The following is a 24,830-nucleotide window of genomic DNA, read 5'->3' as shown; positions in this document are numbered from 1 at the left end:
GATGGAGATTGGGCTAAACCACTCTGTCAATGACTTTCCCTGAAAAGTGTAAGAGAGAAAGAGAAAGCAGTTGGCAAACCAGTGGAAGTATTTTGTGAAGTATTTTGCATCTGAGAGCTCCCCCGACTGAGACTGAAAACACATTTTTAGCAATAAAATGGAATTCTGTAGACAAAAACTGGTCAAACCTCCACTGTCAGATAATCAAGACTCCTCTTCCTTTCTTCCGGGGGTTGCTACACACTGTGACAATGACCAACTCTGACCAAGGTAGGGATGGATTCTACATAGCCAGGAGATGAAAGACCAATGGAGAAAGAAACAAAAAAATTCCACTGTTATAAAGGAGAGGAAGCCTAGAATATAGCCCAACATATATATCCCACACACAATGCTCCATTTTGGCCTCAACTGCCAATATGCTCTACTTTTAGTGCTACACATTTCCATATTAAGAAGAAGAGCTGATGAAGGCCACATCTGGTCTTCAAACACACTTAATTCCCCTGTCCAGCAACCTCTTTCTTTTCAAACACTTTGTTGGCAGGCTATCACTTTGTATTCACACTGGAAGTAATTCCAAGCCCAACCACAACTTCAGGTAAACTGGAGCACTGCCTCATCTGCCTACTTAATTCCACATATTTTGCTTATTAATAAAGGAGACCCACACCTTTTAATTTTCTGCTTTTAGATAGCATCAGAAATAATAAGAGAACACCTTGGTTATAGTAGTTTGTTCACATCTCCTTGACAGATTAAACAAGGACTTCTTACACCAGGAAGCAGCAGAACACACAGCCTCACTCTGATGAAGAAAAATGTTAAATTTATCTCCTATATAATGTGCAGTTTTATCTCAGATGGTGTCAAACTGGTACTCTGCAAAGTCAGGAGCAGCAAAAACTGCCATGCTAGCCAGCTGGACACAGCATTTCTCTTTCAACACAGTTACACTGCCAGCCATCACTGCCAGTGAGGTCAGTGATAAACAATAACACAGTTGCAAGGCAAACATGAGGCATTTTCAAATGGTTGAACCCATTCAGCCAGCAAGTGAACACACAAGCAATCACGAGGTCATGAGCAGAGAGGATAGGGAGCACCAAACAGGAAAGTCTAAACTATGAATGCCTAAATCCAGTAAAAAGCTTTCTTCTCACACAGGATTCTGATATTATCATGACCAACTCCATTGTCTTCCCTCCTGGAGCTTACACAACTAGAAACGTGTCCTTGCAGTTTTTCTGACTCAACAAGCTCTGAGCCAGGCTTCTCTCCTTAACTGCATGTTCCAACCACGTTATTATACTGGAATTTTTCATGTAAAATTAAAAGAGAAGAACAAGCTCCTTATCACAATATCATTAATGGAAAATAGTTGTGCTTGCAATTACAGGGGTTTGGGAGCTAATGTGCTGTCCTGCACCAAAGCCCTCAGCTGTGGCCTGCTGGAGCAGTCAGAGTCACTGGCCAACAGTCCTTGGCTCACAGTATCAGAGGAAACAAAGAAAGTGCAGATTTCTTGGGAGAGGAGTTGGCACTCACTAGACTGCAGCTCCAGCATCACCAGTGCACACACCACAGACACCATTTCCAGGTACCTTCACAGTGTACTCAGTACCTGCAAGACACAGCATCCATCAACCCAAACCCATCAGAACACTCATCCCTGACTTCAGGCTGTTCTAACTGCAGCTCCTAACCTGTCTCAGCCCACTCTAGATAATCTGACTGTAGCGACCTTGGACTACTGAATTAGTGAAACTTTCCAGTGTAAACATGATTAGTGTAGCCATGAATCATATAGCTATTACAGTTGCCTATGCACCTATTTCACAACCCTGTATTAAAATAAAGGAATATTTTCATCTAGCAGCCAAGTTCCAAGTCCTCTTTCTGTTTGTGAAATATTGCTCGGCCTTTTCCTCTCTCCACTCCAGCAGGGAGTGTGTCACGGCACCAAACTCATCTGCAAAGGCACAGGGAAGGAAAAAGGGCAGAATTCAATTATTCAGAGGACAAAATTAATCTTGAGGTTATTTTAAGACATGTTCATTTGAAAGTGCCATACGAAGATAAAAATCTATCAGAGGATCAAAGCTGCAGCCTCACACTATGCAGCTACTTTCATGTCACTGTTTGAGCTTCAGATGTGGGCTTGCTAATGTAAGAATCCCCACCAGGGAGGAGAGGAGGCCACAGAAACCAATCACTCCTGGGTTGGTCTTGTAGATCCCCAGCGTATCCAGAGGGCCTGAGAGATCACAGAGGTTCTTCACCAAATCCAGCAGCAAAGGAGGATTCCTTTTCAGTATATGAAAGAGCTGGCGGAAAAAACTGTGCAAACCATCACTTTTCACACCATTTAGTTCATCGCTGTGTTTCGGCCAGAAGCAATTCTCCTTTGTCTTTTCTTCCAGTGCAGCTTGTTCCAGCCTCCAGGAGATCTCATACCAGTCCCTGGCCAGATTGAGCAGGAGCGAGCAGTAGTAGCACTTGGTAGCCCAGTGGTGCCACTTGGGTCTGTCGATGTGGGGCTGGAGCCCGACGCTCCTCAGCCACAGCACGGCGTCGCACACGAAGTACAGGGCCCGGCTCAGGTGGGAGGCTGTGAGGCACAGGCGAGGAACCACCTCGGGCAGCTCTGCACTTCTCCGGGCTGCCACCAAGGCGTGCACCATGTTGCCCAGTCTGAACACTGCAAGAAACCCCACAAAGGTTAGCACGGCCCGGCCTCAAGCAGAACTCGGCCTGCCACTGTCCACTGTGTACTTTTACAAAACCTGGAGGGCTTTGGGCGTTTATATGATTAAGCACTTCCTAGAATTAGTGAGGAAAGGGGTGTAAACACCTCCGTTCTGTGTAAACATCAACAGCCCAGGACATACACACACGTTTGGTCATTAGCCAGGACTTGAAGCCTCTCTTGCCACCTTGTTCTTGCACTTGGGGGCCCTCTGGACCAGTATCACCCTCAGCTCCGCAGGAGTCAGTGCCAGCAAATATAGAACACAAACAGAGCCTCTAAATTCAGCTGTCCGTTTCACTGGATTTTACCTCACTGTGTGGACAGATGTTACTGCATTAATCCTTTTGCAACCATGAGATACAAGTTTCCTATGTGCCTGTGAAAGCTGGTGATTTACCTGCTGAGCATGGACACCAAAGTCTCTCCTCAGCCATGAGTCTGTCAGAGGGACATATAGCTCCCTGCAAACTGTGTGGAACAATGGATTCCATGTCAAGCTACAACATATGGCAAATCTGATTTCACCTGCTGCACTGTTTGGGGTTTTGGCTCCTGAATGTTAATACAATATCATTCAAAACACTTTTAACACCCTGCTGCCTTGTCACAGTGACAGATGTTGAGAGCACCCAAGCCTGGTGGAACTACAAGAGCCCTGAATTTAGGCCTGATGTCTATTAGTGATTTATTTAGCAGAAGCACGAGAATTATAGCTATGCTGATAAACCAACTGGCCTGCCCACTAGAAATTACCATAACTCTGAAGCTAATGGAATAATAAATGCATCCATGGCAATACAACCGACTAGAATATTTGTCTAATATGTTGCAGTTGTTCCAGGATTGAGCAATTGACAAGTGGGTGGAAGATCAAGCTGAAAACAAGTGATACACACATAGTCACAGAGCAACCATCGTGGAAGCAACCCTGACACAAAATGGAGTGATGCAAATGGTCAGGCTGTGCCAGAAGCATGGAAGGGTATGTGATTTAGTAGGGTATAAATGCTAAAGAAAATGAATATGTTAAGTAGGATATAAAAGCCACATTGAAGGATGGTCCTTCAGAGGTGATTTTGTGGGGTGATGATCTTTAAACACTGGGCTGTCTCAACTCATCAGCTGGAAGGACTAATGAGCACACAGTGAGCCAGCCTTACCCATAACGCTGGTCTGTCCTTGAACAGAGGTGTTATTTTGGCCTCTACAGGAGTAATTGACTGTTAACTTATTCCTCTCACCAGTGGTAATTCTGATTGTCTAAATGGAGAGGAGGCTGAGGAAGTAAAAAAAGTCTATTTGGCCCTACCTAGCCTGGCAAGCCATGGCAGGGATAAGGTCTATTGACAGTTTTGTAAATATATTAAAAGAGGTTTTGTGGCTCCAGGTAGGTTAACTACAGGAAACAGAAGGCCAGGAGCTGTTTTACTGGAAGGAGCAAGTGAAGAAGGTCTTATCCCTCTAGACACCAGGTACTTACTTTTCCGGCCAGAGCTCATGCTAGATTCCAACTGCTTGAGTTTCATTACCAGCTTCTTTTTATCGCCTTTATTCTCTATTAAATAGCTAAGCAACATGCATGTGTACTGAGTGGCTCTGGAAGGGAAAAAACGAGGAAGGGGGACACAGGTGAGACACCGACAATCACAGGATGGCAGCAGCAGGACAGGTTTATTTCACAAAATCGGAATTGTCAGGGTTGGAAGGAGCCCATACAGTACAACCCCACTGTCAGGGCAGGATCACCTGGAGCAGGTGAAACAGGAACATGTCCAGGTGGGCTTGGAATGTCTCCAAAGAGGGAGATTCCAGGACCTCCCTGGGCAGCTGCTCCAGTGCTCTGCCACTCGCAATGCAAAGAAGTTCTTCCTCACGCTGAGGTGAAACTTCTTGTGTTTTAGTTTACGGCCATTGCTCCTCGTCCTGTCGCTGGGCACCACGGAGGAGAGTCCGGCACCATCCCTGGAGCGGAAGGTGCCCCTGGCCCGTGCCAGGGCCGGGCTGGGTGCGGGCCCGGCGGGACGGGCATGGGCGCAGAGCCGCTGACGGGCCCCGGCTCGGCGCTGCGGGGTCCCGGGGAGGACGCCTGCACCCACACTCACCGGAAGAGCTGGTCGCGGCCCTGGCAGCGGTTGGTGAAGTCCACGAAGCCCTCCATGGCTCGGCAGCACCGCGGGAACAGCGGGGGGACCGCGGCCGCTCCGCCCCGCTGGGCTGGGGCCCCGCCCCTCCCCGGAACGCTCCTCTGCGCGCCGCGTTCACGGCCGGGCTGCGGCACCGACGTGCCGTTACCACGGCAACCGTCAACGACGGAGCAGTGGCGGTGTCACCCCTAAAGGCTTCCCCCTCCCGGGAGCTGGCGGCTGACCTGCGGCGGATCCTCCCGGGAAAGCCGGAGGAGCACGGTACGGTCCTCGGCCCGCTCCGAGGTCAGGCCGCGGTGAGGGGTGACGGCGGTGTGGTGCGCCCGCGTGAGCACGGCCCCGCCCGAAACCAGCTTGGAGAACGTCTTGGAAATGAAGTATAAAACTTCCAGTATAAAACCCACTCTCAAAGTTAATCGTTGGGATTTTATTCAGGCCGAATAAGTCCATTAACGAAGAACAAGCTAATATTTTTGAATGTTTTGTCATAATTCTTACACAAGTTCCTGACAAAGTTTTTGGGCTCTTTACCTGTGGGCAGCCTGCAGACCCCTGTGTGGCTGAGATCCCCAGAGCAGGACAACACCCCCGGGAAACAGAGGTGATACAAGGAGAAATTAGCTGTACAGAACAGGGTTGCTCTGGCTATCAATACAGAAGGGAACCCCCCTTAGACATCATTAATCATCTTTTCCCCATTACCTCATGAAATAAAGTATTGAAGGACTCTTTGTTCTTCTGCATCCAGGGTGATTCCTGCATCCGTCGTGTGCTTTGCCTCTGGAAAAGGAGAACCATGGCGGTGAACACCCGGAAGCATCCCCTGGAGATTCCCCCATCATCTGAAAAGGATTGGCAAAAGGAAGAGGAGGAAGATTTCTTCCTGCTGGATTCTGATCGAAAGTGTGATGTGCTGCCGCAGCCCTTCAGGATGATCAACAAACTGGTGATGCAGGTTTTTGAGGGTGCTATGGAAATCATTGAAAGAAGGGAGATGCTCCAAGAAGCACAAAAATTAAAGGTCCAGCCAAAGAAATGCTTTCCTACAGCTGAATTCCAGGTACAGAGTCTCTCCCAGCAGAGACAGCATTAACCACCATAGCAGATTTTGTCATTCCTCTGTTCCTGACCTTCCTCAGAATGCACCACCATCTCACTGGTTCAGTTTAAAAGCCTGCAGCTTCTAAGCTTGTCTGACAGGTTCTGCTTCCCACTCAACTATCACACCTCTCTGAAAAGAGAGAAGCAGGTATTAAACACTAAATTCAATTTCTGCTTCCCAGGCTGTCTCCACCCTTGTTTGCTGGGAAAAGGTAATTAGTCAGTAGCACACTAGTGGGCAAGCTCAGCTCTGTGTTATGGTGAGTGCTCCAATGGGAGCACCGTGAGCAGAACGACTGTGCTGCTTTCCCCATTATTATGTGGGGGTGTCCAGGAGGATACTCTGGTGTCTTCTGGTGTTCTGTGATTGCCTGGAGGAGTTCAGCTCTGCACTGGAATGGAAGGCTGAATGCTCCTGAGTTCTTGGCCTTGAAACCCCCTTCTGTTTATGGGAAGGGGAAAGGTAGGCAAAAACTTTCTCATTCCTAACGCAGACCAGTCTCCATGTCAGCGATGACAGACCCTCCCCTGCTGTTGTGGAGAAAGAATGTGTCAAAATTTTCCCCTTGCAGAATAAATCAGCATCTTCTGGTGAAAAGGCTGGGAATATATCATTAGTATGGCTGATGTACCCTGCTGTAGAAGGCAGTTGGGTACACTCATATTTTCCCTTTTTTGGTAGGTAACTGAAAGAGCCAATTGTCTTGCAGTGTCTGGAAAATACATATTTGTTGGTCTGTCTATGGGTCTGTCTGCCTTCAACACACGTGACTTCAAGGTTGTCGGTGCTTGGAATGTAGCCAAGACAGAGATCTGTGCCATCCATCCCTCAGATTTGGGGAGCGAGTGCCATGTCCTACTTGCTGTGGATGAAATGGGTTAGTGTGATGTGGATTTTCTTTCCCTAGCTGGGGATTAACTGTGCTCTGGAGCTGAATTGGCAGCTGTGCTACAGAATATTGCTAGATCAGGAGGAACATTAGGGTGGCTGAGAAGTTTCCTAGAAAGCCCTGCAGAGAGGGTGTTGGACAGCTCACAGATTGCAGGGTGACAGAGTGGCCTTAGGGCCTTGTGATTAGCAGAGGGTGTGGGTTTGGTGGCCTTGCTGGTGCAGCAGAGGCAAGTGCAGAACTGAGGGTGAAGCACAGTAAAGTTTAGGAGCATCTTGGGCTGGGCAGAAAGAACTATTGCTCAGTATGACCTCCTGTCTGTGACCTGTTCCTGCATGTGTAATAGTTTGTTAATTCAGTTGTCAGTTCTGGTGGAGATACTTTTCAGACTGGCTTATCCATCTCTGTACACAATCAAATATTTACTGGTGCTCTCATAAGAAAGCCAGCAAAAGTTTAGTGCTGGAAACAGTGGGATATTGTTCCTTGGGCCCAGGAAGTAATGTAATCCTGTTCACTCTCCTGCACAAGTTGTAACAGCCATCTCCCAAAAGCATGGCTAACATTCCTTCACTTTTCTCTCCCACCTTCTGCTACTTTTGTATTTCTATTTCAGGGCTTGCCTGGCTCTTCTGCTTTCTCAGGGGAAGCTTCCTGCTCATTAAAATCCTGAATGAAGTGGTAAGTACTGAGCTAATACCATAGACACTGGGCACAGACTGGGAAGTAATCAATCATGAGGAGTACCAGTTGCCCTCAGAAATTTATTCATAGGCAGTAGTGCTCCATGACTGCTGCCCAATATTTATTTGTGTTCTTCCAACAATCTGCCTGGCCTTCAGCCTGTTGCAAACTGTGTAAGGCCAAGGAGCTCTCTGAATCAGTGATCTTGCTTTGATGCCAGCCTGTTTTTCCTTGGCAGGAGGACATCAGCCAGAGAAGCACTTGTGTGGAGGCGGTGCTGTCCCCAGGAGGTGATTATGCAGGAATCCTGCTGCAAGGCAAGTACTGTGTTTGGAGACTCTTGTGTTCTAACAGAGGGGTAGCAGCAATGGTTTAGAATGCTGGAAGTGGTCTGAGTACCCTCCCAGTTCCTCCTCCAGGTTAAAGAGCAGCTCCTGCCACTCCCTCTCCCTTCCAAAATGCTTGGTGTGGATCAGTTCTGATCCCAAAAATGAGCTGTGTGAAACTGGTCAGTGCAGTCCCCAGCTCTCAGGAGGCTCGATGAAAGCAGGTTTCCCTCTCTCCAGAAGTACCAAACTCAGTTCTTCCTCTGGTTTGCTATGGCTCAATTTTACACTGGAAAGATGTAGGCCTGAAGAATTTGCTCGCAGATATAGGCCAGAGAGCATAGAGAACCTCTAAAAAAACTACAAGAAACTCCTTGTTACAACATTCTTCTGTTTCACGGCAGCTGAATCCATGGCAGGCAGGTTTTCTGGACCAATGTCTGGTGGAATCTGCCTGTACACATGCTGAGAATGAGACATGTAGCAGAGAACTACCATGTCTCACTTTCTACTTTCTACTCTACTATTCAGAGGCTACAAGAAGCTACTGAGTAGCTTCATGGAATTTCTTTTGTGGATGTGAGACCTTGAGGAGTTGAGCTGGAGACTGAGATGTCAGTCTCAATCAAGCATATAAAACCTTAAATGGGAGGAGAGGTGGGCTGCATGGAGTTCACAGAGATTTTATGTTTAAAAAAATACATGTATCTTTTCATAAGAATGAAAGATAACAGAGGCTGCTTGCCTGAAAACCTTTCCTCCTCATTTCCAGTTGCTTAACATGGTTTCCCAATGCAGACAGCACAAAAGCTTGGCTGGAGATCTACCAATTGCCTAAGGAATCCTGGCTGACAGAGATGGAAAAGATCACAGAAGCTGCAGAACAGCTGGCTTGTAGTGAGAGGAGGTCAAGCTGCTCATCTGAGGTACAAAACAGTTCCATCTCCCTCTGAGCTATTTTTTCTTACACCTTTTTGCCCACAGGTCTTCCCCCAAGCCTTGCTGCTGCAGATAGTGACAGCAAGACACAGCCTGAACCCTCCTGTTGGCCCAAGAGGATGACATGTGTGTGTCTCTGCAGCTGCTCCATTTGCCCATCCCACATTTCATAAGGCCTTTGTGCTGTTGGGACATCTTTACTCTCCCAAGACAGGCTTTCCAAAGAGATTCCTCTGGTCCCAGGGTTAATGTTCCTGCTGCCCCTCCCTGAAACTGGCAGCTCATTTCTCAGCAGCATTGTTCCATCTGAGGGGGCCCTGTGTAAGGGTATTCCCACAGGGCTTCTCCCTCATGTTACTGGGGGAAGGTGAAGGGGAGTGGGAATCAGGCAGGATGCCTCTTTTTGGGAGTCTGGCCCTGAACAGGGTTTGTGTTTTAGATTACATACAAGAGGGCCTGGTGGAGTCACAGCCTCACCTACCTGTGTGCACCAACCACGGTCAGCTCTGGTTCTGTGGCAGAACACTGAGGAGCTGCATGGAGACAGTTCTGCAGAGATGGTCACTGGCCTCAGTCCTGAGCTGTCATGGGGAGTTTGAAATGCTGAGTCAATGCTTAACCCTCCCCTTTATCACTTTCACCCTGCTGGATTTCACCTCTCAGCAGACAGACACCTCCTGCCCAGCATCTTGAACTAGCCCTCTGTGATAGCAGCCTCCTAACTCTTTCCTCTTCCTTCAGCAAAGACTTTCCTGGACATTTAAGAGGGAATTGCTTCTCAGCCTTGTCCTCAGAGCAAACACCCTGCTTAACTTAGCAAAGCCAAAACCAAACACTCAAGCATTCTCTCTTTGCTGATTCTATGCAAACTATCCAAGCTCCTTCCCCTTCCTTCTCAGATGGTGGCTGATTGTTAAGCCAGACCTTTTCTGTTTAGCCCAATGTCAATGTGTGTGGGGTGGTGGTGGTGGTGGGCACACACTGGTGTTGGCCCCCTGTTACAATTTTCTGTTCCCAGCCAAGCATGTGTGTGACCTCCCCCAGTCCTGGGCTCTGTGAAGTAAAATCTGGTTCTTGCTTTCAGGAGATACTCTTCAGCCTTTAGTCCTGCTTGTCTTTTCCTTTTCCTTTTCCTTTTCCTTTTCCTTTTCCTTTTCCTTTTCCTTTTCCTTTTCCTTTTCCTTTTCCTTTTCCTTTTCCTTTTCCTTTTCCTTTTCCTTTTCCTTTCTTTTTTTTTTCCTTTTCCTTTTCCTTTTCCTTTCTTTTTTTTTTCCTTTTCTTTTCATTCCTTTTTTTTTATCCCCCTCTTTGTTTTCTGAGCATTGCTGTGACTCACACAGGCCTGTGCTGCAACAGGAATAATTGAGAGATGGCACAAAGGCAGAAGTCTGGGCAGGACGTCCTTGCAATTCAGTTGAGAAAGTAGTGACGCCCTCAAGCTTCTATGTTTTGGTCTGTAGAACGAGCCCAAACCCAGTATCTCCCAGACAGTGCCAGCCAACCTCTGCATACACAAAGGAAGCATTTGATTCCTGTGAACAGGTTAAAACTCATCAGTGTTGCACACAACACAGTTCTCAGGTGGGCACTTTTCTGTTGCAGGAACTTCCTGTGTCTGCAATCCAAGCTGATGTAGAGCTGGATCCACCAGTGCTGCTGCTGACAGTGAGGCCACCCAAACCCATTACAGGTCAGGACTGATTCTGTATGTGCAGCCTGCATCCTGTTTGAGGTGGCAAAGGAATCATGGCCCCTATAAATACAGAACAGGTCAGAAAGCTTCAGTAACATCATCCCTGCTCCTTTCCTGACCTGTCTTTCTAGTAATATATAATCCTGTAGTGGGAGTTGCTTCCTCCCAGACCATCTCACATGTCACCTTTGCCAGCACAAAATGCTTTAGAGTGTCTCAGAGTGGGTATCATACACCCTTGACTTTAGTGTCTTTGGAGAGGGAGGAGGCTGCTTCCTAGATCTAGCAGCACTCCTAGTTCATCACTGTCCTGGATTTATAGAAAAATGAGTCCTGGATTTATAAAAAAATGCCAAGTATGAGGAGGGGACAGACTTTATGCTGGAAAAATGCCACAGAAAGGCAAGGTGAGTGGGGTCCTCAGAAGTCTTGCCCTAATCCCTGCATTCAAATACTGGAAAATGGACTTGTGACGTGGAAAGATCCAGACAAGATAGTGTTTTCTGCTTCAAGACCATGCCACCCCCAAATGCCTCCATGGTGTTTGCTCCATGGTTTCTGCTTCTCCAGGCCTGTGCCTTTTCCCCTTGTGTTCCCAATCCAGGCACTAGTTTTAAAGGCCCTTTGGATGCCTTGAAGGAAGTAGATGATGGCAGCATGCTTGGCTTGGGGTATAACCACCTAATCAAGGATTCCCAGTGGGAGCTGCAGGAAGCAATCTTCTGTAGCACTTACCAGGAGTATCTGGAGGCTGAGGGTGTGATCAAGGAGGAGATCCCCAGGTGAGTGAGAGCACCAATCAGGACTCAGTCCATGAGTAATCCACACAGGGCACTGAGCTGTGTAGATGGAAGCCTCTGTCTCAGCTTTGCTTCTTTCATCCCAAGGCTTCAGGGCAAGGGGCTGGAGCTGTTCCAGATCTTGTAATAGTGCTGCCTACTTATCAAAGCCTTTCTTTTACATGTATTTCTTCCTTTTTTTCAGATATGCTACCTTTCATTTCCTCCTTCCTAGCCGGATTCTGGTGGGACCAGAAGTGGAAGTACTGCCAGGTAATCCAAATGGACAAAAAGCTCTTAATCTGTGAAGCACAGTCATTGCATGACATTGAGCTCCAGTGAGAGTTCAGTGGGCCTGGCTTGCATCCACTCTGTAAGTTCCATCTCCAAGAACATAAACCTGGGTAAAACTGTCAGCCCTAATACTTATAAGTCAGTCACTGTCATAGAGTAAAAAAAAAAGTATCTTCATTAAAAAAAAACCCCATCACTTCCCCCTGAAAAAAACCCCAAATCAAAACAACCCCCCAGAAAATGAAAATGGAGGCATATAGTCAAGATTAAAAAAAACCACACACACAAAAAAACCAACCAACCAACCAACCAACCAACCAACCAAAAAACTCAAATCAACCAACCAAGCAACCAACCAAAAAAAACCAAAAAACCAAAGGGAGAGGTTGTTCTGTGTGAGCAGCATTTCTATCAGGAGTACCATGAAGCCTTTAATGAGAGCTTTCTAATGGTATTTTGGTGTCCTGGATTGTTCCTTTCTTTGTCCCCAGTCTTCTCTTTTTGTCCTCCCCTTGTCTGTACCAGATATTCCAGTTGGCATCGGAGTGCATTGGGATGGAAACCACAACTTCTGCTTGTACTTACTTAACCATTCACTCAAGGAGAAGGCCAGTAAGAAAGTTTTGCTTGCTCTAGCAGAGCACTCTGTGGGGAGTGGGGGTGTTCTGTGGCCAGGGGCTGTCATTCTGCTAGGTCTTCATGATTCAGGGAAATGAGGAATTGGGAAGAAAGCTGACTCATATCTTGTGGGTTAGGCTGGCATTTGGATTGTGGGTCTCTGTGTTGCACAGGCTGAGTGTTTTTAGTGAAGCCTGGCAGGAGGCTGTAGAATGGTGCATGTTAAATGGGGAAAATGGATGCTAATACTATGTAAGAAAATGTTCTGCACCTTCTTACAGTTGTCTCTCTTCATGCCATTCTGTTTAGATTCTGATCTGAAACCTGATGTTGTGTGGCCATGTGCAGCTCCAATTGCATGCTCGGCTGTCAGCTCCTGCTCCAGGTACCTGGCACTGGCAGGTGAAGATGCAACAGTAACTATTTGGGATAAACATCTAGGTGAGCTTGTCCTTTGGGACTGTATATTGGGATCACTATGGATAAATTGCAACTTTGCCTATGAGTTTGAGGCTCAGACTTGGTGTGAATGAAGGGCAAGTGGTGAGTTTACCAGGAAATCTGAAAATAGTTTGGATTCAGTCATCTATTGGATGCTTGGCCAGAAGTTCCCAGCACAGCATGACTGCCCTGGCCCTTGCAGAGCCATCCCCATCCAGGGCAATGCAGGGGCTGGAGCAGCTAAGCAACGACTGATCAGTCTTGCCCTGAGGCTGTGAGACAGTGACAGTCACTGCTTTGCCACTGCACTCTAAGGTTATTTTTGAGACTGTTGTGGCATCACAGTTCAGGCTGCCATCAGTGCTAGTGTCATCCTGCCATGAAGCAGGGACTCTCCTGGCAGAAGAATCTTCTGCCATCTGCTTGTTCTCCCTCTGAGCATGCCACACTCCAAACTAAGCTTTGCTTGGATAAATTACCAGTACCCTTTCTTCTTTCCTCAGGATACCCAATGTCTGTGACTGCCATTCTGGAGGAACGTTTCATTCGTAGTGTCCACTTTCTGTGTGATTCTGCAGCTGCCAGTGATGAGACATGTGGTACAGATCCTGTCTATTGTGGTGCAGATCCCGTCTATCCCATCATACAGCTTCTAGTGCTGTGTACAGACAGCTCTTTCTATTTGGTGAAAGCCTCCAGAACTGGCAAGTCCAGCATCACACTCCTGGCAGAGAGGTGAGGTAGACTCCAGCCAAAGAAGCCATGGTTATAGTGGTCCAGTCTAACAGGGAGCCCCAGATTTCTGTGGAGTAGAGAACTTCCTACTGTTCTTACCCACATGGCTCTGCCATGCTGCTCTCAGCAGCAAGTGTGGTTTTGCTAGTACTAAAATCCAATGGTTTGCCAGAATCAGGGGTGTTTCTGGGTTCTTCTGTGCACCAGAACAGAAATACTTCTAGCATAGCTCCAGGGCTGATGTTGAACTATTTGTGTCTCTTCTGGGTACCCAGGGGAATTTTTTCATCCCTCTTCTTCCCTTAACAGAACACTATCCCTTTAGAAGTCAGAGTAAACATTTCTTGCCATCTTTCTATCATTTTTTGTGTTCACTCATCCCCTTGGTTTGAGGAGGAAGAGGGAAGCTGCTGCTCTGAAGATTCTGATTCATGCCTCCATGGCAGGCAGGGATTTTTATCTCCAATGCAGTTCCTAGGCAGGTTTGCACAGGTATGGGCCTCGGGGGTTCCTGCCCAGGAGGAGACAGGCTTTGTGTCTATAAGGAAGGGGCTGGCTAGGACTTTTTGCCAGCCAGTGTGCCACAAATTGCTACTGTTATCACAGCCTCTCAGTATGTGCCAGGTACATGCAACAGCAGCATAAACCTGTGTCTCTTTTACAGGCCTGAAAATCCAAATCTTACTGTCAGTGCAGTGATGCCTGTCCTGGCCTTCCCCAGTGCAGTGAGTATTACTGCCAGCTCTCTAAACAACTGGGTGGGAACACATGTCCAGCTGTGCTGGGATCTTGTTTCCAGCAAGGACAATAACTGGGTGCCTAGAAGATAATGAGCACTGCAATCAGATATGATTCTTGCCTCATATTCTTTCCCAGTCTCCAAATATTTTTGATGCGAATACTTCCTGCACCAGTTACAGGTCTCTGTGTAGCTGGTAATGTTCAAAGGATTTCTCTTCCATGATCTTACTCATTATCCCCTTGCACTTTTTCCCCCTAACTGGCCACTGAGGTACACATGGACAGGTCCAGCTGGAAGGTGGGAGGGTTCCGCCATGAAGCCTCAGGCATCAGGGTCAAATATGAGAGGGCATCTTGGGGAAGAAGTTACAAACACAAGTCCAACCAGACCTTACAAGTGGCCTCAGAAACTTTGCAGGCATGGGGAGGAAAGGGCTAGAAGCCACTCACCATAGCAGCCATGCAGAAAGCTGGATCTAGTTAATTTCTAATGTGCCCTGTTTTCCAATCTAAACCTCCAGCAGTCTTGGTCCAAGTTCCCTGCAAGGGCTATATTTCATCTCTGTTACCCTATGACTATGGGGCAGGCAAAGAAAACAGCATCATATAGTTGGGGATGTGAAGTCCTGGATATCATCTCAAGTCCCTTACAGAAAACGTTTGTCACTTCTTTTACACTTAATTGTCAATTTGGCTGCTTCAGGTCCTGATCTTCTCCTGGGATGGCACAGTGTCCCTGATGAACACTGACACATCACAGACTGTTTACTGCTTCTGCACTCCACCTTCTCATGCTGTAGCACCCCCCTGGCAGCCAGTGTTCACAGTGGATAGTGTGAGCTGCTGCTTGTTGCTCCGAGGTGAGTGACACCTTGGGGTGGTCACAGATACACCATCACTGGATGCATTCAGCTGTGCACTGATCCTTGACAGTTCTTGTTGGATGATCCCTGGTGTAGTAGCTCACTGCTCTTGTCTCTGTCTAGGAGTTGAGCACCAGCAGGCAGATGAATTGGTCCAGAGTAAAGCCACTCACAGCACCATCTTCCTTTTTGACTTCAATTCCTACCCACTGAAGGAGGCTTTCCCAAAGAAACCAGATTTGCCTCTCAAACCCTTGCAGGAACTGCAGTGGATTGAGAGATGTAACATTTTCTTACGTGACAGGTTTTACTTTCTGCCTGAGAGGTAAGTGCACCTGTGTTATTGTAAGCTGTGGTGTTACTGAGTTCATGCAAGGTCTCACCCTGGAGCTTCTGGGTTGTTCTGTGTGCTGTGAGATTTGTGTCTAAGGTTGGTATTCAGGCAGCTGGATTCCTGGCAGCCACCCAGAACCCTTCCTCCTCTCCTTTCTGTCCTTCCTAGAACAGCTTCAGGTATAAGTCAGGATGCAAGTTCTAATGTGTTTTTGTGCAGCACTATTTGTGCAAGCTTGTCAGGGAGTATGAGCCTCACGTGTTTGCTTTAGATCACACACCAGGCAGAACTGGGATCTCTTTGTAACTCTCTCCATCCCTGCATTCCCTGGTTCATGTAGTGTTTAAGAAGGTTTGTGTTGGAAGTTCCTTGGTTTGCGAAGGTCCCCGGCAGCCTCGGGGATGGTGCATCGCGTGGATGCGGTCATTAGATGGCACTGTGACATCTCTTTTTGGGGTCCTCTGCCTTGAGTTCGGTTGGAAACATAGAGCCGGATTCCTGTCAGTATTTTATGTCTTCACTGTGCTTCAGTTCTCTACTTTGAAACGAAACAGGTGGCTGCAAGTGTGACCTTAGAGCACATGTTACCTGATAGCTTTCCCTAATTCCTTGTGTCCAGGGTGAATCCTGTGGAGATGTCTGGCTAGTTAGGTGCAGAAAAGTTCCATCCTATGCTACCAGCCAGCAGTTCTGTCCCTCCTTCTCAAAAAGCTGGAGAGAAGACCGTGTCTGCCTTACGCCAGAAAACTGGGGAATCACCACCTCCAGGGATATCTTGCTCCCTGGGAACTGAGAACTGAAGGCAGAGTAGTGCAAATACAACTACAGTGAGACCTGTGTCTCCAGAGATCTAGAGACAATAGAAATTCAGAGGTCCTTGCTGTCAGGAGCAGTGAACTTGAGTATTGATTGGCATGAGGGAATCACTGAGGTTTTTTGGACACAGGAAGTAGAACTGCTTATTTGGTAGTGAGCCCCAGGGGCCCTTAGGGGTGTTGTCTGAGCACTGGAGGAATGTCAGGTACTGTTTTTGTTTGAACCAGCCTTCCCCGCCCCCCCCCCCCCCCCCCCCCCCCTTTTTTTGTTTTAGGCAGCAGGTACTGCTGGAAATGGAGGAGCAGGAATACTGGGATTGTCTGCAGGCACAAGCAGCTGCCATGGACAATGAGAGAGAGAAAGTGAAGGGAGAGAAGAAGCAGTAGCCAGCCTTGTATCCTGATGGCCAGGCTCATGATCCAGCACTGACATTTTGATAGACACTATTCCAGTCATCTCTCTCCCAGAGACCTGGAGCATCAGAGAAATCTGGTACATTACAATAATACAGTGGACCTTAATAAAGCCTTTCCTCCATCAAAGGTCTCTTGTTCTTCGTAGGATTGGTGTTTTGTCAGACTGATTTTCTGTCCTTGTGTTGCTGGAGCTCACCAGTGGGTCTCATTTTCTGCTCCTACCCAGATAGGCAGCCATCAGCATGCTTGTACTTAACCAGAAACCTGGTCCTTTCAAAGGAGGCAGCAAATTGGCTGTGGAGGTGTCTTCCCTCAAAGCATAGCAGTGATAAGCAGCAGTGACACTGCAGAGTGTGACATGCCTGACACAGGATGTTCTGCAGTTTTTTCTCTTGACTTCAAAGCAGACAGTTTTGGGATAAGACTGCTTAGGAATTACAGCCTGGAAGGCCCATGAGAAAGCTTCAGTCTTTTTACAACTGATCATGCTTCCAGGAGGACTGCATAACCCACAAATAATCTGATAAATCTCCCAGGAACTATTCCAATCTGTGTGCACAGGGTACATTTCCCCCCTCCCCAGGTCTCCCTCTAGTGTCTCCCACAAAGGTTCAGAAGAACACCAATGCAGGGTGCCAGGGATTCAGCACAGACTGTGCTGTGTAGACACTCCCACGCCAAAGTCCCATTTCAGTTTTTCATAGCAAGTTTTCTTGTTTTGGGCTGAGTTTTGGTGAGAGGTTTCAGCTCATCCTCTGAAAATAAAGTCAATCTGTTGGGGAGGTAGGAAAAGCTAGAAGCATACTATTTGTTTCCCAGTCTTAGGTTCCTGGGTTTGCTCTGGAGAAGAACAAGCTATTTGAATTGAACCTTCCTATTTGCTACCTTTGTGAAGGCTCTGAGGGCTGTAGTAAAAGCTTTTGTGCTGTCATTTTCCATCTGCCACAGATTACAGCTTCACAGCTCATCTGATTGTTACGGATATTGGGACTGGGCTGGGTGAGCTCTTGCCATCTGCCTCAGTGCAAAGTCAGGCGGGTGAGCCCAAACCACCCTCAATGCCTGCTTAAACTGAGCCACCTGGGTCAGCACTGAAGTGAACAAGGAGCAATCCTTGATCCTTCCTTCTGTTCTTGCTGTGGCGGCCATAGAGCTTAATTATTTTGTTTCTATGGTACTTTAGGAAACAATAGACCTTCTGCCATAGCCAGGCATAGGGGATTACTTGGGGCAGGAATTCCTATTCCTACATTGCTTCCCATGTCGTAGAAAGCCAGCACAGCTAATATGTGGCCCCTTGAACAGCATTGGGTCTAGTTTTTGTTATTTGTGCAAATATAAAGGGCCTGGGGATCTGTGCCATTAATCCTACCCCATCTGCTTTCCACCCAGAAGAGGAGCAGGGCTTGCCTGGCATCAGAAGAGGCAGGAGAGGATCTGCTGAGCAGTTAGATGTATTGTGCATCCACCAGTTTGTGTGTATTCCTCTCAAGATGTACTTGTTTGTTTGCAGTTAGAATTTGCTCTAAGATTCTAATCATGTGCTTGGCCAAGATAACCAGGAGCTGGCAGAATCCACAGAGAAAGGAAAACAACAAGCAGCTGCAGGAGGCTGATGAAGAGCCTTTGTTTTAACTCATGATTTCAGCAGGGGACCATTTGTTTCCTGCTTCTTTGAGGGATACAGAAAAATTGGCATGATCAGTGTGGTGACATGTGTGTTGGTGATGGAGCTCTGTGCTGAGCTCCACAGCATGTTCTGGTGACAAACATCCACCTGATGGCTTGTTCAAAGACAATGCCCTTGGCAGCTCCACTTTCATGCCTGGTCACTCTGTGAGCCCTAGACAGCTACAGGTCTGTTCCAGTTTCAGCTGTTCTGATGCTGGAAACTACAGAAATGCCTTGAGGAGTATCATATACATATATGTATATATATGTGTGTGTGTGTGTGCACATGCGTGTGTGTGTGTGTGTATCTCACCATCAAAAGACGAAACTGTGAATTCTGGCTGGGCCAGCTCCTAACTCAGTGTGATGTTCAGTGAATTCAGAGGTGCTCAGGGTATAATAGGAGCAATTTGGCTCTGTATTTTAAAAAAGTAAAAGAAAATTAAAAGATCAGTTGATAGATAGAGAGGGCTGTGAGGGAGGAAGAGGAGCATCATTCCACAGAGAGGCGCTCAAGCAGCATCATTCCAGCAGAGACAGCTTCCTGCCCAGCCGGGCAGAGATGGTTTTTCTGCACGAGAAGGGAGACAAGGCTGTCGTTTAATCTCGTTAAATTATCTGCTGTTCTCTGCAAGAAGCCAAATGTCATCTTACTTCTTTGCATACTTGCTTGTGCTGTGAAGGCAGAGGAAATCAGAGGTTGATATGATCTTATTCCCCCGCTCCTGGGGCCAGTAAATGTTCAGGCTGTTTGGATAAGCCACGTCTGTGTCTGTTGGAAGGAGTGTGGTCCTTGGAAGAGCTGAAGTACTGTATGCCCTAAGATCTGCACTCCTTGTTGCCTGTGTTGCCAGTTTTAACACAATAATCCACATATCCTGTAGTGTCTCACCACATAAACCTGAAGCCATCCTGAGGAGGAAGCTGCAAAGACCTCTGTGTCCTACCTGGGGGAAATAATTGTCCCTGCAAGACCCTGTGGGACATGCAATGGTGGCTGGGGCAGGACAGTCCCAGCAAGTGCTTACTCAGTTTACTCTGGAAATAGCGAGGGAAGGTCAAATTGCCTCCCCTGCTCTACTAATTTTTGTCTAGATGTAGGTAGATTATGTACTGCATCCCATTCCTAATTTCTGAAATAGCTCTCATTGTCCAAACTAGTGTTGCCTCATTACCTCTAATGTGAGTTCCCTGTACCAAGGCGCAGTTTCTCATCATCCTCTGAGTCCAAGCTATTGCTGTTGGATTGTGCTGCTCAGCCAAGCCATGCAGATCAAGTCTTTTAATCCTTCCTAATGCATTGTGCCAGGCATCTCAGTCTGGTTTAATTTGGGGCTTCTGCAAACCCTTCCAGTGTGTCCCAGTTTCTATTCCAGTTTGATGGTGTCCAGTGTTTCTTGTGCTGCTCTGTCTAGGACCTGGTACAATATTCATGTGTGCTCTCATATGGGGAGCCAGGTTCTGCTGACCTTGATACTAGATTTTGCAAGAGCAGGACAATTGGCTGGGATGAGAAATGAGCCCTGTTTCCGAGGCCAAGATACAGGATGAGGCTGGCTGGGCTTAGCTGAGTGCTTGAGAGATAAGAGATTTGCATGATGACGAGGGTGATGCTGTGTCTTGGCTCTTGCCCCGTGGATTTACAGGCACTCCATGCAGCTCAAGACAGACAGTGCTCGTGCCCTGAGGAACTCACACCCTACACAAGCCAAGTGCTGGGCCTGGTGTGTAGAGGATCAGACTCATTGTGCCATAGGGGAGGATTTGTCCTGGCAGGAGCCAGGTCCTCACATGGGCACACCTCTGTGCAGGGCCACGTGCTGCACAGGCCCAGGAAAGTCCATGGTTTAAGAGAAGGGGAAGGAGAATGACTCATGTCACTGCAGGGCTGCAGATCAGACAGGAGGGATATGTACAGTGTCTGAGTAGTGAATTGGCTGTGCTGCCAAGTTTGAAACACTTCCACTGCCTCAAGCTCATCAGACTCAGCATCTCGTTTTGTTAGAAGCTCCGGGTCAGCCCGCTCGGGCAAACAGCAGCTCTTCTGCATGGGAAGGGCTGGATTGTTGGAGGGAGAGGGAATAAATTTGTGTTGTTGAGAGGGTGTTCACAAGAAAAGGAGATGTGTAGGGGGAAAACAACAAGTCCTGCACTGAGCAATGAGGAAGATACGCTAATTAGGCAAGGAAGAGGAACCTGCTAGGTTGCAATCCTGACCTAACAACCAATTATAGGATAATATAGCACAGTAATACAGGGTAAACACTAAGTGGAGGATGCTTCTAAATTAATTCCTTTTTGAAACACAGCCATCATTAAAAAAACATCTGGCATCCTAATTTTAAACTGCCCATCACTGACGCCAGCACAGCCTGTGGTCAGTTGTCACAGTGGTTTAACTACCTGTGCTGCTTGAATTTGCACCCTGTTTCTGTTCTGGATAGGTCATATTCCAGCCTCCAGCTTGCTGCATCTCTGGGAGATGGAACAGCCCATCAGGAAAAGGTGTGGGTTTTGTGGAGGGACTTGGAAGCCGTGTGTGTATGTGTAAAACATGTAGGGAGACTAAACAGGCCCCAGTGTCCATGGAGGATCTTAGCAGTGAGTTCAGGTTAGAGGTGAGGGGAAATTTGCACTGGCTGTGGAGGCAGCATAAGTGTAGACTTCTGGGGAGCCATAGAGCATCCATCAGTGGAGGGATCTCACGTGGCCAGGGAGATTCAGCAGGTCAGGAGGCACTCTTGAATTCCTTCTCACCCAGATTCCCTGTGATTCTCAGTTTCTAGAAATGAAGTGGAATGGGTTCTTGAAGTGTTTCCCACACATTCTGCATGTGGGTCCCTTCTCTCTTTGAAGGCTATGACACACAGCAGGAAATGAGAAAAGCATTTCACACAATTCCTGGGACAGTGCAGAGGGGCAACTAGAGAAGGGACACAAACCAGGAAAAACATTTGCAATTGTCCAAATGGGAATGGAATGTTCAGTTCCATCACTAGTAGCTTTTGCTTTTTATGGATCTCCCCCATGACAGAGTCCTGGCAGAGACTGAGGCAGTGATGGTGGATGAGACAGGACTAAACAGATCTGCCAGGTTGTACTTCCCTCCTGGTTCAATAACTCGTATCCTTCGTGCTTCCCAGTGAGCAGGCAGTGCCTATTATGGTTTTGTCATTTTTTTCTCCTGGTCCTCTCTCTGTGGAAGTTCATATTTTAGCAATTCATTTTCTTAAAATTATTTCTGCTAAAAACATTGCCAGAAGGTCCCTTGGCACTGGTAAGTGTTTGCAAAGGCTGAATTGTGTTGATCAGCATTACAGACAAGCCCCCTTCCAGCAGATTAAATCAGAGTCAGTGCTGCTGAGTGGAGTAACAAGGGGTAAGGCAGCTATGAGTGATAAAAGGAGGAAGCTGTGAGTTATTTGGCTTTGCTATGATCACTTTAATCAGTGGTTTTCAGGAACAGGTTGTATTTTTCTTCAGTGCACATTACCAGTTGTAAATCATCATTCCTCAGGGATCAGAGAGACTGAAGTTATTTACTTGTTGGAACCAGAGTGAGCAGATAGAGACTTACACATTTCCTTTACAAAATGAATCTGAATCAGAAGCCTTCCTCTGTATATTCTCCACCTCTTGAGGGAAAACTTGAAATCCAGATCTGGATTTTACACTTCCATCTCATTATGATCACACTAATCCTAATCTTCCAGACGGGGGAAGAAACTATAAAGCCTAGCTGCCATTTAGGCTACCTGTCCTGCTTTTGTACTTCCATTTAGCCAGCCTTAACAGCAGTTTTTCTCTTTGAACGCATTAAGACAGTCTCATTACAACATAATTATTTTGTGGGAAGACACGCATCTTGTTGCCTCATACCAGAGCTTCTGGAAGAAAAACGCTAATGCAGCCTGCAGTTTGATTATCATTGTAGTGACAGTTGTTTTCCTGTTTAATTTTGACTTTGCTTTCATTCTCTGGGAACAGAGTGATGGCTGGAGCCCCTCTCCCTCTTTCAATGATGCCATGCTGCAGCTAGGAAATATTTAGCAAGGCACTGGGGCAACACAGCAGACACATAAAAGGCACGTAAAGAAATACAATGAATTCTTGGTGAAAAGATCAGCCAATTAATGCTTTCAGCTGTTGCAGCACAAAACCCCCATATTCCCTCCCCCAAAGGTAGATCAAGTGCTGTTATGAATTCCTAAAGCCTCTTTAGAGAATTTAAATGCATCCTCCAGCTCTAAGCTGTGGACTCACGTAGCATTCCAGCAATAATATTTTCCCAAGGATGAACTGTTCCTGAGCAGAATGGTCACTGAAGTGCATTTCATATGTAAGGGATTTTAAGTTAGAAGGAGCTTATGGTTCTATAAGTAAGGTTTGTATCATCTGTCAGAAAGCTAAACATTTCCCCAAGAAGTTTGTAAAAAACCCTGTGGTTTTCAAACTTTGAATATAACCCCAGTGTTTTTTTCACTTGTCTTTCTTATCTAATTACACACACAGGGTGAGAAAGGAATAAGGACTGTAAGGAAGAAGGTTTATTTAATTTTTTTTTCTCAAAGGGGAAATACTGCTGCATTTTGTTTCATTAGTTTAAAAAAATGACAATCCTTTTCACTGAAATGGTCTTTAGAGCAAAACTTGTTTCAGTGTTTTCCTGCACATCCTCAGTACTGTAGGAAAGAAGAGATGTGGTTTGCAAAAGAAATTAATGATTTTGGATGCCTTTTCCTCACATACTCAACTAGAGTTTCCTCAAATGGACTGTTTTCACTGTCCCCCAAAGGCCTCCTTCAAATCAGATCAGAATGTCTTGAGATGAATTTTAGATATCTCCCTAGAAAATGCACTGAAGATTTGGCTGTCATGCATGTCAAGAAACAATTAAATTTTCCACTGCCCCTTAAAATTGCACTGAGCTGAAGCTGCAAGGGCCTTTGGGCAATGTCAATGTACACCTGAGTCTGTGACATGAACTGCCCTGGGTCAAATGCACTCCTTCCTTGAATGTATTGACTTCACTGGATTTGCAACATGGGGGAAAAAAAAAAAAAATCCTGTTTAAATCAACAGGAGGGAACTTCAGTTAACTGCAGCCATGCTGAGGGTTTGTAGGTGAGCAGGAGGCAGGTGCCTCAATACCTCCCTGAGGCATCTGTGTTTGCAGAGCCATTGGGTTTCACTGCTTCAGAACAAGGGTGTGAAATTCTGCCATGGCTCTCTGCAGCTCCAGCCCAAGGCAGAGCCTCCTGGGCTTCCCCCCAAAGCCCCTTTGTTGGAGTGCCATGGCCACCCCAGCTCTGGAATGAGGCAAAGCAATGATTCTGTTTGTCAACCTGCTCGAACATCGAGTTCTCTGAGCTGAGTCCCGTGTTTCTGCAACCCTTTGGGCTGAGCCCAGGGCCTGGGATCAGAAAAGCTGAATGGGGCTGAAATTGTGAACACATCTGCAGTCACTGAGCCCACAGCCCTCCCTGCTACAGCTCTGTGCTGGTGACAAGTGGCTCCTGTGAACGAGACTGTTTGGCAGAGACAATGCAGGCAGTGCCCAGGCAGGGGCAGGAACCTGGAAATGGCCTCTCACTGGCAGCACGTGAGACAGAATGGGGGGGGTTGAACTAAACCCCCTGGAAATCCAGGGAAGGATGGTGTTGAGGGCAGGGAGCTGCAGGGTGTCTCTTTTTCGGAAGCAAATGTGTTTTATGCAATCATTTTAGACCCCCTCTTGGCTTCAGTGCCCTCCCCACAACAGTGAGGCTGATTATTTGTGCTAATGTCCTCATCTCTGGTGAACAATATTGCTGCTATATTTAATATGAGAGAGGGTTATTACAGTATTATCTAGAATGAGCCATAACCATTATAGGTTGCTCTGTGTCTCAAAGCTAATTTTAATTAAAACTGCCAATAACTTCTGAGGTGTTTGACTTCTGGAGTTGAGACAAAGGAAGAAGATGCTCAGGTGGTTTTATTTGGTTGTGAATGAATTATTAGAAAGGTGGAATCAGGTTCACTGGCAGCTGAGCCCCACACTTTCTGTGTTGCCTGTGAGAGTCCATAGAGCCTGACTGGCCTTTCCCAACATGTGTATATATTTAGGAGCAGGGTATAATTTCCCACAGGCCCTTGGAAAGAGATGTCATCCTCCCTCACCTCACTCAACTTGATTTTATTTTGAGACAAACCATGGAGTGGAACTTCATGGTACCTGAGGCCTTTTGAACAAACTCTGTGTTAGCCAGAAATAAAGAACTGGGTCCTCAGAAGTTGCTTGGTTTGAAGTAAATTCAGAGATTTTTCCAGCTCCCTCAGCAAGTCTGGACATCACATCTGCTCCATCAGCACGTGCAGTGGAATAGGAGGTCACATCTCCCTTTACCTGCAGCAAGTAGAAAAGCACCTCACAAGTGTGCTATTAAAAGACTGAAACGAACATGCAATTAGAGATCAGAGAAGCCTTCTGCATGAAAGTGCTAATTACTCCAATCAGATATTCCTGTGTCTCTCTTTACCTGTTCACATCAGAGTTCAAGCTTTTGATAGTCACAGCAAACTCAGAAAATCCATTTATATCCACACCTGAT

The 24,830-nt window shown here is 46.8% G+C and overlaps 2 protein-coding genes across 2 annotated transcripts; one reads left to right on the top strand and one right to left on the bottom strand.

Moving 5' to 3' along the window:
* Positions 1 to 2,135: 2,135 nt before the first annotated feature.
* Positions 2,136 to 4,910, bottom strand: PEX11A (peroxisomal biogenesis factor 11 alpha). The gene is made up of 3 exons (XM_062501423.1): positions 4,855 to 4,910; positions 4,233 to 4,348; positions 2,136 to 2,701 (listed from the first exon to the last, which is right to left on the bottom strand). The coding sequence occupies exons 1-3, from the start codon at positions 4,908 to 4,910 to the stop codon at positions 2,136 to 2,138; spliced, it is 738 nt and encodes a 245-aa protein (XP_062357407.1).
* Positions 4,911 to 5,692: 782 nt separating this feature from the next.
* Positions 5,693 to 16,536, top strand: WDR93 (WD repeat domain 93). The gene is made up of 15 exons (XM_062501421.1): positions 5,693 to 5,956; positions 6,680 to 6,875; positions 7,504 to 7,568; positions 7,810 to 7,888; positions 8,696 to 8,823; positions 10,439 to 10,526; positions 11,134 to 11,311; positions 11,514 to 11,581; positions 12,128 to 12,214; positions 12,530 to 12,661; positions 13,165 to 13,396; positions 14,061 to 14,121; positions 14,841 to 14,997; positions 15,124 to 15,325; positions 16,425 to 16,536. The coding sequence occupies exons 1-15, from the start codon at positions 5,693 to 5,695 to the stop codon at positions 16,534 to 16,536; spliced, it is 2,049 nt and encodes a 682-aa protein (XP_062357405.1).
* Positions 16,537 to 24,830: the final 8,294 nt, after the last annotated feature.

This window comes from Cinclus cinclus, chromosome 13 (assembly GCF_963662255.1).
Source record: "Cinclus cinclus chromosome 13, bCinCin1.1, whole genome shotgun sequence".
NCBI lineage: Eukaryota > Metazoa > Chordata > Aves > Passeriformes > Cinclidae > Cinclus > Cinclus cinclus.
This window is presented reverse-complemented; position numbering and strand designations above follow the sequence as displayed.